The sequence below is a fragment of the Vicia villosa genome, linkage group LG1, assembly GCF_029867415.1.
Source record: "Vicia villosa cultivar HV-30 ecotype Madison, WI linkage group LG1, Vvil1.0, whole genome shotgun sequence".
Classification (NCBI taxonomy): domain Eukaryota; kingdom Viridiplantae; phylum Streptophyta; class Magnoliopsida; order Fabales; family Fabaceae; genus Vicia; species Vicia villosa.
This window is the reverse complement of record NC_081180.1, coordinates 56,468,551-56,484,698: the sequence shown is the minus strand read 5'-3', so window position 1 is coordinate 56,484,698 and position 16,148 is coordinate 56,468,551. Positions and strand designations below refer to the sequence as shown.

General features: G+C 32.3%; 1 protein-coding gene across 1 annotated transcript; it reads right to left on the bottom strand.

Annotated features, from left to right (window-relative positions):
- Positions 1-331: 331 nt before the first annotated feature.
- On the bottom strand, positions 332-2,172 carry LOC131606765 (transcription factor bHLH18-like). The gene is made up of 4 exons (XM_058878903.1): positions 2,051-2,172; positions 1,336-1,947; positions 864-1,244; positions 332-766 (listed from the first exon to the last, which is right to left on the bottom strand). The coding sequence occupies exons 1-4, from the start codon at positions 2,111-2,113 to the stop codon at positions 686-688; spliced, it is 1,137 nt and encodes a 378-aa protein (XP_058734886.1). The 5' UTR covers positions 2,114-2,172; the 3' UTR covers positions 332-685.
- Positions 2,173-16,148: the final 13,976 nt, after the last annotated feature.

Sequence of the window (16,148 nt, the reverse complement as noted above, 5' to 3'; positions counted from 1 at the left end):
TAACTAGAAAGTGGGCAATTGCATCCTCTAGCGCATTAATCACCGTCTGATTTAATATGCTAGTTGTCTGCATAGCATGCTGCATCATACACGAGCGGTTTCAACCGCCATTGGTATATAAGGGTTAAACATGTTTCAAGTATTCAAATTCATTTTCGTTTATACATTATTTATGATTTCTCTAACTGACTTTAGTGTTTAGTGCAAACATTGCAACAAGACGCAACTTCTTTATCTCACCTCTCATTTCTAATTCCTAGTCGAACACTTTTGCTTCCATTTTTATTGGGTAAAGTTTTTCAACTCTTTTGCACTAAAAATGTCAATTATTTTCAATGGAAAATCCTTAAAAAGTCTCCAATGAATGTATATACAAAATTATATTGTTTATCTTTAACCCAAATTACAAAGTTATGTTTGTAAGTTATTATAAAATTGTCTATTTTTTAATTCAAAAGATAGATTTCACATTTTTAGTGTGGAGGAAGACAAAGTTGTCAACAACCTACTTTAACCCAAAAAAAAATGACACCTACTTTAGAGAAAATGATAAAGAAGTTATTTTTGTAAAAATCCACATAACTCCTAACTTGAATTGATTAAAGCACCAACTAGTACTAAATAAGCCATGCATATTCCTACTACCATTTCCATACGAAATCGAACAAGTGCCCTGTTCATGTTATTATGATGACATAAACTTCAATGCATCCATGCGCAGCTTCTTCACAAGCTCCTTTATGCTCAAATTGTACCCTTCACCAATCTATAAAATAATGATAACAATATTTTAAGTTCAATTTTAAAGCAACACAAAAGTAGTGATGTAACCAAAAAGTTATAAAGTGTAGGAAAAATGTTACCTGAGCAATGATGGTTATGTCTAGGACAGAATCACCAAAGGGTAAGACATTGCTATTCACTACAAACAATTCTAAACTTTGAATCTCTCCCATCATTTTTACCAAAACTCCCTTCTTCTTCTTGCAGTGGATCCTAATCAACATCTCTTTCCCTAACTCTCTTGCTTCCACTTGTAAGAGTGATTCACTGTCACCACCACCACCACATTCAATGCTCTCATCACTTGAGGAGTTATCTTCATCGCTACATATGTCTGGTTTGTTCAGAACAACCGCAGATTCAGCTTTAGTTTTCTTGTTCTGATCTTCCAAAACTTCCAAACGATCTTTAAGCTCTTTCACGTATTTAATAGACTCGGCTAATACAGAAGCTTTGTCCATCTAATAGATTTATCACACAATTAGTTAGTGAGTAGTAGTACTAGTGTGACACATAATAACTAAAAGGGTGATTGAAATTGATTTACAGTACCTTTTTAAGGTTAGGAATAAGAGCTGCAAGAGCAATGAAACTCTGGCTGAGTATCTCTCTTCGCTTTCTCTCAGCCATGATATGATCCTCAGCGTTGGCTCGAGATCTCTTTGGTTGCGAGGTTTTTGCTTCCAAGTTTTGATTTTTTGATGACCCTTTTCGAGTTTGAGTGAAGACATGAGTGTTTTCCAACTGGGGTGGAGATACTGACACTGTTTCATTCTGTTTGGAGTTTAGAGTATGGTCAAATTCAAAAAATTGGGGGGTGTTGGTAGCAGGTGAATTTGGGAGGTTTTCAAAAGAGAGAATCTGAGACTGAAAAGATGAGATAGAAGATGTTGGAGATAGTTTTGGTGATATGGTTTCAGTAGTGATGTTGTCATTTTGATCAATTATTGTAAGTTCAAAACCAAAGTCAAATGACTCAAAACTGGTTTCATCAGTGAGTAAGTTGGTGAGGGTTGTGGAAGTGCACTCTGAAGTCACATGTTGGTGTTGGTTTTGTTCTTGAAAGACAGTAGCTATGTCATGTGAAACAAACTCTTGTTTCTCATCAGCATCAAGGAAATTCAGGTTGCATTCTTCAGGAAATAAATTGTACTCATCCATTTCCTGAAAAAAAGAATTCATAAAATGTTAAAGAATTTGTTTATATATATTCAACTATTTGTGAATTTTGAAGACATGAAGGTTGATTTGGCTTTGATTTTCTTACCAAATCAGATAGCCATTTGTTGGTTTCTGGCTCATTCATTGGTGTGTTGTTGATTTCTTCCATTGTGACACTTAAACAAGGAAAAGTGTGACTTTTCTGTTTTGTAAATTCAGAATGATACTTTTCCCTATTTGTGGTGAATTGGAGTTCACAATTTTGGGTCTTTTTATAGGACTATAGTTCTCTTTTTCCAATTTCTCCACAGGCCAGAAAGACTGACAGCTAGTTTTTTCTTAATAAAATTTATAAAAGAAAAGCACGTGTGATCAATAGGAATATATTGCTATTTAACTTGATTTTTTCTCAAATGTACTAAGTGAGCGTTTAATTTTGCGGTAAAAAGAATTAATTTTGATTAATTCTGTAAAAATTTTGAATAAATATTTTCAAAATTTTTGTTGCTTGCTGTTTTACCGTTTCAACAAAATACGTCAACCTCTTCTTCAGCCCTTGGAAACTTTTTTCACAATGAACACTCCACACATAAGCTTTTCTTTTTCGGGTCAACTGAGATAAAGACAAAGCCAACTTCGAAAAGCCTTCTATAAAATTCCTATAGTAACCAGCCAAACCCAGAAAACTTCTGATCTCAGTAACTAACTTAGGAGCCTCCACTGCAACACCGCATCTACCTTAGACGCATCAACGACTATGCTACCACTAGAGATCGCATGACTAAGGAAATTCACTTTTCGCAACCAGAACTAATACTTGGGCAACTTGGCATACAACTTATTTTCTTGCAAGGTCTTTAACACAACTTTCAGATGTCATGCATTTTCTTCTTATGACTTTGAATACACCAAAATAACATATATGAATTACACAACAAACTAGTCCAAGTATAAGGATAAAAGATTCTATTCGTAAACCAACAAAGTAGTCATCAAACCATTAGCTGGGATATCAATGACCATACTACCAATCATAGAAGACACTTCTAGATTCAACTTGTTAATACAGTCATGAGATATGAACGAATGTGTTATACATGTATCAAAGATAGCAATCAAATTATCTGAGTTCAAGACATCCACACCACTAAGAGCAAACACCTTTCCACTAGCTTGCATGACATCTGGCGCTTTCCTCGGTTTCTAACACTAGGCACTGATATGATATGGTTATCCACAGTTGTAACAAGTCGAAATAATATTCTTGTACTTAGCAGCTGTTATACCCCAAAATTTGCCCGCAGCTTTTTCAGAAAAAAGGCAATAGACTTTTGTCTAAAAAATTGGGAGTTTCATATAATCTTGAATTTTATTTCACAAATATCCTGATTTTTATGAATACTCGGTTTTTAGAATTTTTCTTATATGGTATTTTGGTTCGCTGTTGAATTTATTCTTACGCAAACGCCAAATACTGTTTATCATTTCACACACGCTGTTTATTTGAGATTTATTTACAGATAAATAGCACTGACGCAATTGGTACAAAATTAAATCTTTTTGCAGGCGCAGAGTCCGGAGATTCAGACTGTACTGGTAACAAGTAAATTATTATTAGTTTTGTTTCCCACTAACTTTTGTACTATATTCTATTATTTTCAAAATCTTTTCCTTTCTTTTCAAATCTCTTTCTTTCAAAATCAAATCCTAACTTTATTCTACACATCTCTCTTTTTCAAACCCTACCACACACTTTCTTTCAAATCCTACTACCACTCAAGTTTTCCTTTTTTGTACAGAATCACTTCATTCCCCAACGTCTCTATCCTTCTTTTTACTCTATAAATACATCTCATTTTTTCCATAAATACTCACATCAAATTTTAACTCATCTCTCAAATTTCTACCTCATATTCATTCTCTCTTCTTCCCCGGCAAAAATGGCGAAGCGGATGGATACGTGTTTTCTTATGGTCATCACCGTCGTGGTGGTAATCATGTCTTTCTTCTGTCTGCATAGTCCTGAGAAATGCGGACCTGGGTTGTTTACACTCCCAATCATCTATATGTTATTATTTATAGCATGGGTTATTAATCGTCATTCTTAAAGTTTGTCGTATCTTTTGTTTTCAAATAATGTACCGTTTACTCGTCGTACTGTTCATTATATTATGTAATATTTGTACTGTCAGTATTAAATATCGTACTATCTGTCGTACTGTTGTTTAATTATTAAGATAATATTTTGTGTGTCTTCTGCCAGTTAAATATTTATTTTTCTGTGCATTAAATGTTTTTCAGGGTTATTATCGGTAATTTCGTTCGCGTACGGTATATTTTATTTATTTATTATGTTTGTGTTTTTCTAACAACTCATGTAAATAAATTTTCACCATTAACACAACAAAAAAACAAAAAGAAAAATTAACTTCAACTGTTGAATTTTCACTTTAACTGCTACGTTAATGCTTGAACAGTCAGTTGACAGTCAAACCCGCTGACAGTGCAATTCTCCGTGTTTTGTACCATCAATCAAATCAATCTTTTTGCATTTCAAAGTTCCAAGATTTTTGTTCTAGAAGTCTTCTGAACATCACATGATCAACAGAAACTCAGCACTGCACAAAAATCAGGTACGCTTAACCGTCTCCTACACGAACAGTCCCTAACTAGGGTTTTTGTTTTTTCAGGAGAACAAGTTTTTTGAGAACTCAAATGGATTTCATGGACCTCCATATATCTCAAAGTACCACCATACAAATTTTCAAACTTCAATTCGCTCAGACGCACAATCAGCAGCTCAAACAGTCAACAGACGACCAGTTTGACCGAAAAGTCAACAGACAGTCAAAAATGAAATTTTTTTTCAACATCCATATTTTGTCAAAAGATTCATCATTTGATCATTGGTTGATCATAATTCATCAAGGAAAGATAAAAAATCAACAAAACCCTAAGTTTCAAAATTAGGGTTTTCTCCTAAAAAGTCAACTGAACTTTGACTGACCATAACTCTCTCATTGTTCATTCAAAAAATTCCAACCAAATCTTGTTTTGAAGGAAATTCAATTATCTTTCAAATGCAATTGGTCCCATGGTCATTGGATTCACCATTTGAAAAATATGAGCTTAGACATTACAGGTCATTTTCAAAGTCAACAAAAAGTGGTTTTTTGTCAAAGGCCATAACATCAAGATAACTTCTCCAAATGAAAAAAAGTTTCCAAAGTGGCTTGTAGAGGACATCTTGAGGTTTCTAAAAAGTACAAGAACTCCTTCATATGATAAAAATTGAGGGACTTATGCCTTGTTGAAGTTGGATATTTTTTGGGAAAATGCATGAAATCAACATTGATCAAAAATGTTTTTTTTTTCCAAAAGGGGCCAAGTTTACATGATCCAAACATGTTCCCAACAATGCTAAGGGCCTCCCACGACCAACCTAAGGCCCATAACATTTTATTTCTTTTTGGTTTAATTTTATTACATTTAAGATTAAATTGAAAAGAAATGGTGCAAGACAATGTTATGTAGCTTTGATCTTAAGCATGAGTCATCAAGAATCATTCAAAGTTCTGCCCCAAAGAGATGGTACAGCAGAAGGTTGAAGAAAATTGAGCCATGGTTGCTTGAATTCAAAGTTACATATTATTAAAAAGTCAAAAATTCAACAAAGCCATCAATGCATGTTAGCTTAGTTTTTAAGTCCCTCCATGGCCTATAAGTGAAGAGGAATACTTCAGCAAGCAAAGACACACGAAAGAATCCACAAAGAATAGCCAAGAAACCACAAAATTCTCACAAAATATCAAACACTTTGTAATTTTCGTTTTGCAATTTCTAGCTTACCTCAATAAAAAATAATCATTCAAATCATCCTCTGGGATCACATAGAGTAAGATTGATGCACTAAACAAGTCCCATAATACTCTAAACACGTGTATCATTATCTTCATGTTCATAACTACATAGTTTTCGTTTTCTAAATTTTCACGTGAAATAACTTAATCTAATCTTTGATTTAAGTTTCTGACATCATTTAGAGTAAATCCAATGTAGCTCATGCAAGGTTTCACCCCTCTAACACAATCCACCATTGTGGGTTGTCCAAACTTGAAAGGCTTCGAGTCGCATCTTCCAGGCATCTTTAATAAAAACTAATGCCACTAATGAACTCAGGGGGTCTTGATTAGGCTATCTGGGTTATTTGCAACAATTTATTTTCTTGTTTTTGCAGGTTTAAAGAAGAAGAAAATTGGAAACCAAAACCGTTGCCAAAAACCTGAAAAAAACCGTTGCCATAAGCTGTGTAGAAGATGATGAATAGTAACTAGGACTTGTTGACCTCCATGCGTGCGTTCCTGATTGGCTCGTCAACATTCAGCGCTCCCTCCCTTTTTTCTATTCGTCCACGCATGCATAGTGGGACCCACCTGACTTATTAAAAGTCTTTGTAATCCCACGTGACCAGTCAATGCAAGTTTACCATGCTCTCTCCAATCAAAGCCATCAGATCTCCTAGTAATCTGATCCAAGGTTCACAAACACGCATGTACACCCTGGAGCCTCAGCTCCTCACCACACAGGGTTTTTTCTTCAATATTTTTAATTTCTTTTTTAATATAACTTATAAAATTAATTTAAAATAGTTTTAAAAATCCAAAAATAATTTTAATTTCACTTTTAGGTTTATAAAATAATCTATTAATTTTTGACACAAAAATATTTTATTTTTCTTAATAATTAAAATATTTTGTTTAATTAATTAGTATATATTTATATATTTGCTTTTTAATTATTTCAACCAATCAAAAAATCAGAAAAAATTTGTTCTTTTTATTAAATTAGGTTTATATATTATAGACTAATTTTGTAGATATTTAGAATGTTTTTTCTCTTTAAGTTTTAATTATTTGTATAATTATTTGCATAATTATATGTTAATTAACTTAATAATTTCAAAAACATCTTCAAAAAATCAAAAAAAAAAATAGTTTTATTTTAAAATTAATTTATAAGCAACTTGAACATATTTTAGACTTAATTTTTAGGTTTAAATTTTATTTCTACCTTTGCTCATTTTAATTAAATTAATTATGCATTAATTCTAATTAAAATCAACCATACAAAAAATCCAAAAATATTTCTTTTATCTTATTGCAATTTAAATTCATAGATAAGTGTATAGGTTGTCAAAATCATGTAAATAGCGTAGTTTACATTTCTCGCACAATCGATGTAATAGCGTAGATTTATTTTCCGCATTTTACATTCCCGCATTTTAATTTTTGTACATATAAAACTGCGTGTATGTCAAAGATAAAAACTGAAGTGTTAGGTCACTAACTTCAAAGACAAAAATATCTGAATCAAAACACAATCACACTTGCACCTCTTAGGGTAATCCCTCTGTTACTCTTTTTCAAAATCAATTCCACTGTTTCAAATACAAAATCCAAACTTTTGTTTACATCCGGTAAAAGGAGAATTTTCTAAAAGAAATAGGAAAGGACCTTATAAACTTAGGGTAGATCTCCTAATTGCTTGCTCAAATCAAATCAAAACAACAAATGTCTCATATATCATTGTTTTTTCAAAACAAAACTTTCAAAAAAAGACAACATTTTGTATATATCCAAACAAGGATCATTACGAAATTAAAGATCTTTTTTTCAAAACATCTTTTCGAAAGATAAAACACTTTGTATACATCCGCACAAGGATCATTACAAAGTTAATTTACAAAGGTATTTTAAAACCACATACAAGCATTTCAAGGCAAGACAAATGATTCAAACAAGTGAGCTAAGCAATTAAGAGCCCATGGATAACCATGGATACAAAGGGGTGCTAATACCTTCCCTTTGTATAACCTACCCCCTTACCCAAAATCTCTTAAAGGTCTTTTTCTGTTTCTTTTATAAACCTTTCCTTAGTTGGATAAAATAAAAGTCGGTGGCGACTCTCTGATTTTCAAAACTCAAAATCAAAAGAAGAGTCAGTTCGTATCTCTCTCACGAGGTATATAAAAAACCGAGGGCATGACAGCATCACAATGTCCTTGTTTCCCACGCTTGAAACACTTATGGCTTGTGCTCTTACACTCAACGGCACGATGACCTGACTCTCCACATTTGAAACATCTCAGAGAAGTAAGAGTGCCTCTTCTACTTGTTTCTTTCTCTCTTGTAACCTTCTGTCGAAACTTTTGTTTTCCCTTATCGACTAAAATCACATAAGATTTACCACGGTTCAGACTCGTACTTTTCTTCTCACTCGCACTCATGTAGTGAGTAAATATGACCCTACTATTTTAAGAAACTATGAATCATTCCAGGTATACCTTATTGACAAACACATGCTTTTCTTTTATAAATTAGAAAAAAAATTGTGTCGTTTGAGTTTTGTGTAGACCATGGTTAAGAACAGTGAAATTGAAAAATAAAAAAAATGAACAATAGTTAGTCATTGACGTTTGCTTCAATAAATATATAATTTAATTATTTAATAGAATGTCATTTTGATGTCAAACAAAATTTCAAAAAACATTTTCGTGAGTTTTACTCCAATAACAATGGGAACTCTAATTCACCACAACGTAAATTGCCTTAAAATAATATTTTTTGTGACAGGTTTGAATCGCACTAAGTTATTCTAATAGTTTTGGCATATATGACAATGCAATAATTTTGATAAATAAGTTCATTTTATAATAAATTGCATAGAAATAAATTTAAAAAATGCTTAGTAGCAAGCCATATGCCAAAAAGCTCGAAATGTGCAATAAAACATGTGATGTTAAGAAATCGATCTCAATAATAGAGTTAAGTTGTCAAGATCCTATTAATAATGTTTACTTATTTATTATATTTTATACATGTTGCAAAATTAGACACGACTAAATGTGAATTTTGTTTAAAATAACAAATATTTTCAATTTAAATATTTCAATGATTAATTTTCTCTATTATTAACCAAAGAATTCATGATAAATAAAATTTACAATTAAGAGGAGCTGCCACTTATATTAGTGCATGCACTGAAAAATGCACATAGACGTCATCAGAGCCATCTCAAATAATTTAGAAGTCCTATTCTAATTTTTAAAATAGTCATTTTTTAAAATTTAATGACAAATAAGTTAGCTATATAAAACGCCTTTAAATATTTCACTAAAAAGTACTTAATAAAAATGGCAATATTAAAAAAATTTACTACAAAATAATTGAAGTAGAATAAACTATATATAAAATGTTTTCAATTTATTTAATAACATTAGAATTAGTATAATGGCAAATTATGTTACTTTAACAATTAAAGGTGTTCGCTGCTTTTCCTTTTTTATTTTTTATATGAAATAAAAATTTTATTTATAAAAATTGAATTTCAAAATCGAACCTCGTCCAATTACTAACAACACGACAGCATAGCCGCTATTCTACTGTGTAATCTTGGAAGATGTTGTAAACAAGGGGTTGAGATCCTCTCCATTTCTTAAAAGAAATGGAAGACTCCATTATTATAGTTTTGAGTAAATTAAATTAAATAAATGTGAAATAAATGTCACATATCATGAAAATACGTGCTATTTACATACAAAACTATAATAATGGAGAAAATGGAGAGAGAGAGAAAAATGGAGAGAATCCTGACCCATAAACAAGATAATATATAATTAAATAGCGTAATATTTTTTTAAACCCACACATTAATTTGAGGCCCTACATATTGGAGGCCTGGCTTTGTACGGTGGGTCTGGTTGCACACTCTTAGGGCCGCCCCTGGACGCCATATTCTCTGGCACATAAAATATCCTTGCGTCTTTCCTCTGACGCATACATTGTGTGCCTAAGAGGAGGCGCCACTCTTCCCGGCGCGATTGTGTACTGAGTTGTTTTTTAAATTATAATTAATTAAAATATAAAAAATGGGAAATAAAAGAATTAAATACTAATATTATTAAATTTAAATTCATTTACATGGAGAAAAATTTTGTAAATATATTTTAACGATCCGTTTGATCATAATGGCCACCGACTCCACCATCCGGCGATGCTCTTCGTCGTCGAGGTCTCACATGATTCCCTTGAGGAGTTTGTTGTCTCCCAGGATACACCTGAGTTATTTGGTGCCTTCCAGGATTCACCTGAGGTGTTTGGTGCGAGGTCCATATAATATTAGTGTTATCAATCAAATATAGCATCTATTGCCAGTTATAGGTGTTATCGCAATCGACTGTGGTGCCCATGTCTTCGTAGTTGGGTCTTGTTAACTGGGTTATGGGTGGGTCGGCTGCTTGGTTGAATTGGGAGATTGATTCGTTTTGAAAACGAAACAATAATTATTGTGGTGTTTGATAGACATGTGTTGGTTGAGTGCTTTGGTGGTGTGATTCTTAGATGTACATTGGTTTGATGTTGTGGAAGAATGTGGTGGTATCATATGCCTCATCAGTCTTATGGTAATATGTGGTGGCGGTATATGTTTGTTGGTGGTATGGGTCATGTTCTTAGATTTGTGTTGGGTGTGTGGCATAAATTAGTCGCAGGTTTGGGTGTATGTGGTTTGGTAATCATGTTCAGTTGGTTGTTGTAAGTATGTAGTTTGGTAATGTTGTGGGGTTGGTTTTAGGTGTAGGTGGATTGACAAAATTTAGTTGGGTGTAGGTGTGTTGGTAATCATGTTTGGCGTATGATGAGGAAGCTCATAGGCGTGGGTCGATCAAACACCTCAGGTGAAACACAAACTGAGTTGTTGTAACCAATCTATATCAATTCATATAATTTCAAGTTGGTTTAGATTTGTATGTCATGATAGGTTCATGTATGGCCCGTTAATGACGACACTTCCATTGACTACACGCATCCTTAGTGAAGTGTCTCTAATCGTTAAAATTACATTGGGCACCGACTCTAAGTTGATGTCACTGTCCCAAACATGTCGGGAAATCGGGGATTTATTGATGCACGACAAGTTGCAATTTGTCACGGTCACTATGGTGCATCTCCACTATAGTGAACCTGATGATCGTTGTTTTTGCAGTTCAAACTGCACCATCTTCGGTGTTAATTTTATGGTCGAGATCTAGATATGGCCTCTAGATAAACTGTAGAGGAAAATATATTATTAGATTAGAAAATTATTAATATTAAAACTAAATTAACAAGATGATGTGTAGTTTAGTTGTAATACATCGCCTGGTCAAAGGTGATCCAAAAAAAATTTATAAATTGTTATAACGTGTTTAGGACATATGGTGCAGTTCATCCCTTGAACGGACCACCTAAACCAAAATAGTGAAAATAAATTATTTACAATTATTTTTAGTAATTACAGTTTTGGTCCCCCTATTTTTTCGGATTCACGAAATTGGTCCCCCTATTTTAAATTTAAACAGTTTTGGTCCCCCTATTTTAGATTTAAACAATTTTGGTCCCTCTTTCATACTTTTTCACTTAAAATTAACGATATTTTCACTTTTTAAATGACAAATTACTTGTAAAACATGACAAATCATCTTATATAAACTTATTATTGAGTTTCGTAGATAAAAATATAAGTTAAAAAATAAAAAATCTCATCGATTTTTTTTGAAAAAAATATGAGAAGGGACTAAAACTGTTTAAATATAAAATAGGGGGACCAAAACTGTTTGAATTTAAAATAGTGGGACTAAATTCGTGAATCAGACAAAATAGGGGGATCAAAACTGTAATTTAGCCTATAAAGTAATTAAATGGAAATAATGTTAAAAACTTACTTGGTTTCGTAGGGGAATGTGAAGTCGTTCTTGTTGACGGGGGCTAGTGGCAGCATTCTCAACCAAGCCCATGCTTGGAGCAAAAAAGCACAGGAATAAAACAAACAAATATCCTTATATGCGTTTTTTCGTGAAAGAAATATATAGATGGGACAAAATTGCTGAACCCCATCTATGTGTTCCTATTTTAGTTATGTCTCTTAACCAATATAAATATATAATATTTACAGTATTTCCGTTAGTTTCAGGAAATAAAAAGTTACTAAATAGTATCATAATATTACATCTAGTTTTAATTATTATTTCATTCTCTGTCAAATCTTCAGTTAATATCATATTTGTATAATGTTTTTAAAGGTACTTTAGATTAATACCTTGCTCCTTGTTGTTTCTTCAAAAAAATCGGCACCAAAAAGTTCCTCGCATATTGCATTGTCTTGGTTAACTTGTCCATTAAGAGTCTTACCTTTGATATGTAAACCCAACAACATGTACACGTCCTTTAGTGTGACGTATGGGACATGTTGAGGAGATTACCAAAATCGACAAGTTGTAAATACGGTTCTATCAACATGTCTTGGGAGACATATTCATGTGCACAACAACAAAATCTCTTTGGATCCTATTAAAAAACCATAAGTATTTTTTTAAAAAGATTATTAAGGAAATAAAAACATATATTCTTACGATATAAAAACTTACTAACTCAACAATGTTGTTGATGGTTCCTCTATGTGTATCGCCCATGGTCAAGATATCCATATTTTGGAAAGTTTGTGCGCGTTTGTTGATGAAAGAATGAGTAAGGAAAGTGTGTTTGTTGATGATGAAAATGAATTGAGTGAAGGTGTGTTACATGTTAAATTTGCTTCATCAATCCAACCTATAGGCGCCAATATTATGGGTGTATGCTTCACTTTTTTCTCCTAGGCTCCATCAAGATGGTGCACGCAGGGTCAGAATGACAATATGTCAGTGTGGCTTGCATGTAAAATATAGGGTGGCAGGTGGCATGCATGCAAGGTGGAGGGTACAGGGTGGAAGTCCGCTTTAAGGGATATGCCTGTCAAGATGGCGCCTTTATATGTGATATAAGGGATGCACCATAGTTTATGGCACCTCCATGCATTTGTCACATGCAATATTACCCTATTTAAGTTCATTCATCTCCTCATCTTAACCAAATTACACTACTCTCAAACAAAAATAAACTATTCTCAAACTAAATTTCTCAAAAAGTGGCTCCTGCACCACAATATATTATCAATGCTCACATCAATGATGATACATTTGACTATGATATATTCGGGTTTAATTTTTCATAATACCGATATTACTCGGTTTGCAATAAATAGAAGATCAAAATTCTGGAATTTTAAAGAGAGAATAGATGTGAAGTTGCATTTTGGTCTAGTGTCACAAATTATTTACAAAATCCAGTATTTTAATAATAACCAAGTCAAATATTTTCAGCTAAAGGTCTAAGATTATGATGTTCAAAATATGTTTTGTAGTGATGAACATTCCGGGTTCAATGATATTGAGTTGTATATTTTAATTCAACAACCTCAACAGTCTTAGTTGTATCAGATTATTGATCATTATAAGTTTTTAAAGAAATTCACGACGACCACCAAATTCAAGTTAACGTCGTTGACGATGAAGAAGAATGTCGCGCACTCGGTTTTTTGTCATACCTCTCGCGGAGAGATACGCGAACTGACTCTTTTTTGTTTCTGCTTTTGTGCTTGAAAATCAGAGAGTCGCCACCGACCTTTTATTTTATCCAATTAAGGAAAGGTTTATAAAAGAAACAGAAAAAAGACCTTTAAGAAATTCTGGGTAAGGGGGTAGGTTATACAAAGGGAAGGTGTTAGCACCCTTTGTATCCATGGTTATCCATGGGCTCTTTAATTTGCTTAGCACACTTGTTTTCAATTGCTTTTAAATGCTCGTATGTGGTTTCAAATACCTTTGTAAATTGAATTTGTAATGATCCTTATGCGGATGTATACAAAGTGTTTTTATCTTTCAAAAGATGCTTTGGAAAAAAGAGCGTTAACTTCGTAATGATCCTTGTTTGGATATATACAAAGTATTGTCTTTTTGAAAGTTTTATTTTGAAAAAACAATGATATATGAGAGATTTGTTTGTTTTGATTTGAGCAAGCAAATTAGGAGGTCTACCCTGAGTTATAAGGTCTTTATCCTATTTCCTTTAAAAATCTATCCTTTCACCGGATATAAACAAAAGTTCGATTTTGCGTTTGAAATAATAGAATTTGATTTTGATTTGGAAAAGAATGAGAAAGGGATTACCCTAAGAGGTGCAAGTGTGATTGTGTTTGGATTCAGATATTTTATCTTTGAAGTTAGTGATCTAACGATTCAATTTTAATCTTTGGCATACACGCAGTTTATATGTGCTGGAACTTAAAATGCGGAAATGTAAAATGCGGAAAGTAAATCTACGCTATTACATCGATTGTGCAGGAAATGTAAACTACGCTATTTACATGAATTTGACAACCTATACATTTATCTAGGAATTTAAATTGCAAGAAAATAAAAGAAGTGTTTTTGGTTTTTTTATGATTGTTTTTAATTATAATTAATGCATGATTAATTAAATTAAAATGAGGAAAAAAGATGAAAATAAATTTCAAACCTAAAAATTAAGCTTAAAATATGTTTAAAATGTTTGTTAATTAATTTTAAAACAAAACTAATTTTTTTTGTTTTTTTGAAATTTGATTTGAAATCTATTAAGTTAATTAATACATAATTATATAAATAATTATACAAATAATTAAAACTTGAAGAAAAAATTATTCAAAATATGTACAAAATTAGTTTATAATATATAAACAATATTTAATATAAAGAACAAATTTTTTATGATTTTTGATTGGGTGAAAATAATTAAAAGATAAATATATGCATATTATCTAATTAATTACACAAAATATTCAAATTATGAAGGAAAATAAAATATTTTTATATCAGAAAATAAAATATTATTTTAGAAACTTAAAAATATTTTTTGTGTATTTTTTGGATTTTTAAAACTATTTTTAATTAATTTAACAAAGAAATTAAAATAAAATAGAAAATAAAAAGATGAATGATCAGGTGTGGTATTTAAATGAGGACCATGGTAAGGATGAGTGTTTTGATGCGTTGGATTGAGAGTTTAATGAGATCAGACGACCCAGATATTGAGGTCACATGGAAAGATGATGTAAAGCGCACATGGGAACCCAGGATTCAAAAACACTGGCGCGCGCGTTCTATCCAATGAGGTGAGGACACCTCATCGTCTTCAACCTCCAGCCAGCACCTTTAATAACGTTTTTGTAATAAAAGCGATGTATTAGATACCTTCTAAATCTGCAAAATAGCGAATAGGGTCAAACATGAATATAAATTTGGCGCGACATGCCCATTCGATTCGTCTCAATCTACTGAATTCAACCATGCCCTTAATTTGTCCTATTTTTGGTTCTAACGAGAAACCCTAAATTTGAACTAAGAAACCCTAAAATGGTTTTGTGTACAGGCTCCCAAACTTTAATTAAATGTCCAGAAATGATCAGGACATTAAGCTAAGTTCAAATATATGTCTACATCTTGTTAAACATGCCTGAATGATCAGATACGAGTTGGTTTTATTTTGAATAAATCGTGACCTGTAGTGCTTAGTTCAGTGGGTTTCAAGGCTGGGAAATGATTGGAATAGTTTCAGTGATACTTGAGGAAGGTGTTTGAATGTTTAGTTTGTGTTGAAACTGACTTGAATTCAAAATTCGAATTTGGAATTTCTTTGAAAAATTTAAGTGATTACAAGTATGGTTACAAGCATAGATTCTCTTCTGAATTCGTGGTTTTTTATTTGTGAAGTACTCTAAGCTATTTATAAGCTATGTTGTGCTTAGAATTGAAGCCAAGAAGCCTTTGGTTGCCTTTGTTGAATTCTTGATTTTTTTATATTAAAACCTTTGAATTGTTGACCAAGTCTTGCTTCTCTTCAATGCTCTTGCCTTGTACCTCAATCTTCTGCAGAAAATTAAAGATTCTTGGATGACTCATGCTTAGAAACTAAGCTATCCATTATCCTTCCATTTTCCATTTTCATTTAATCTTAAAATAGGATAAAATTAAACCAAAAATGGATAAAAATGGTGTGGGCTTTGTCTTGGTCGTGGGAGGCCCATAATATCATGGCAAACATGTTTGAACCATGAAAACTTGGCCCCATTTGGAAAAAATACATTTTTGAGCAATGTTGGTTTTATGCATTTTCCCAAAATTTAGCCAACTTCAACAAGGTGTAAATCCCTCAATTTTTGTCATATGAAGGAGATCTTGCACTTTTTGGAACCCTCAAAGAGTCCTCTAACCAATGTATTTGGTCTCATGTCAAAATGATTTTTGATGCTCCTTG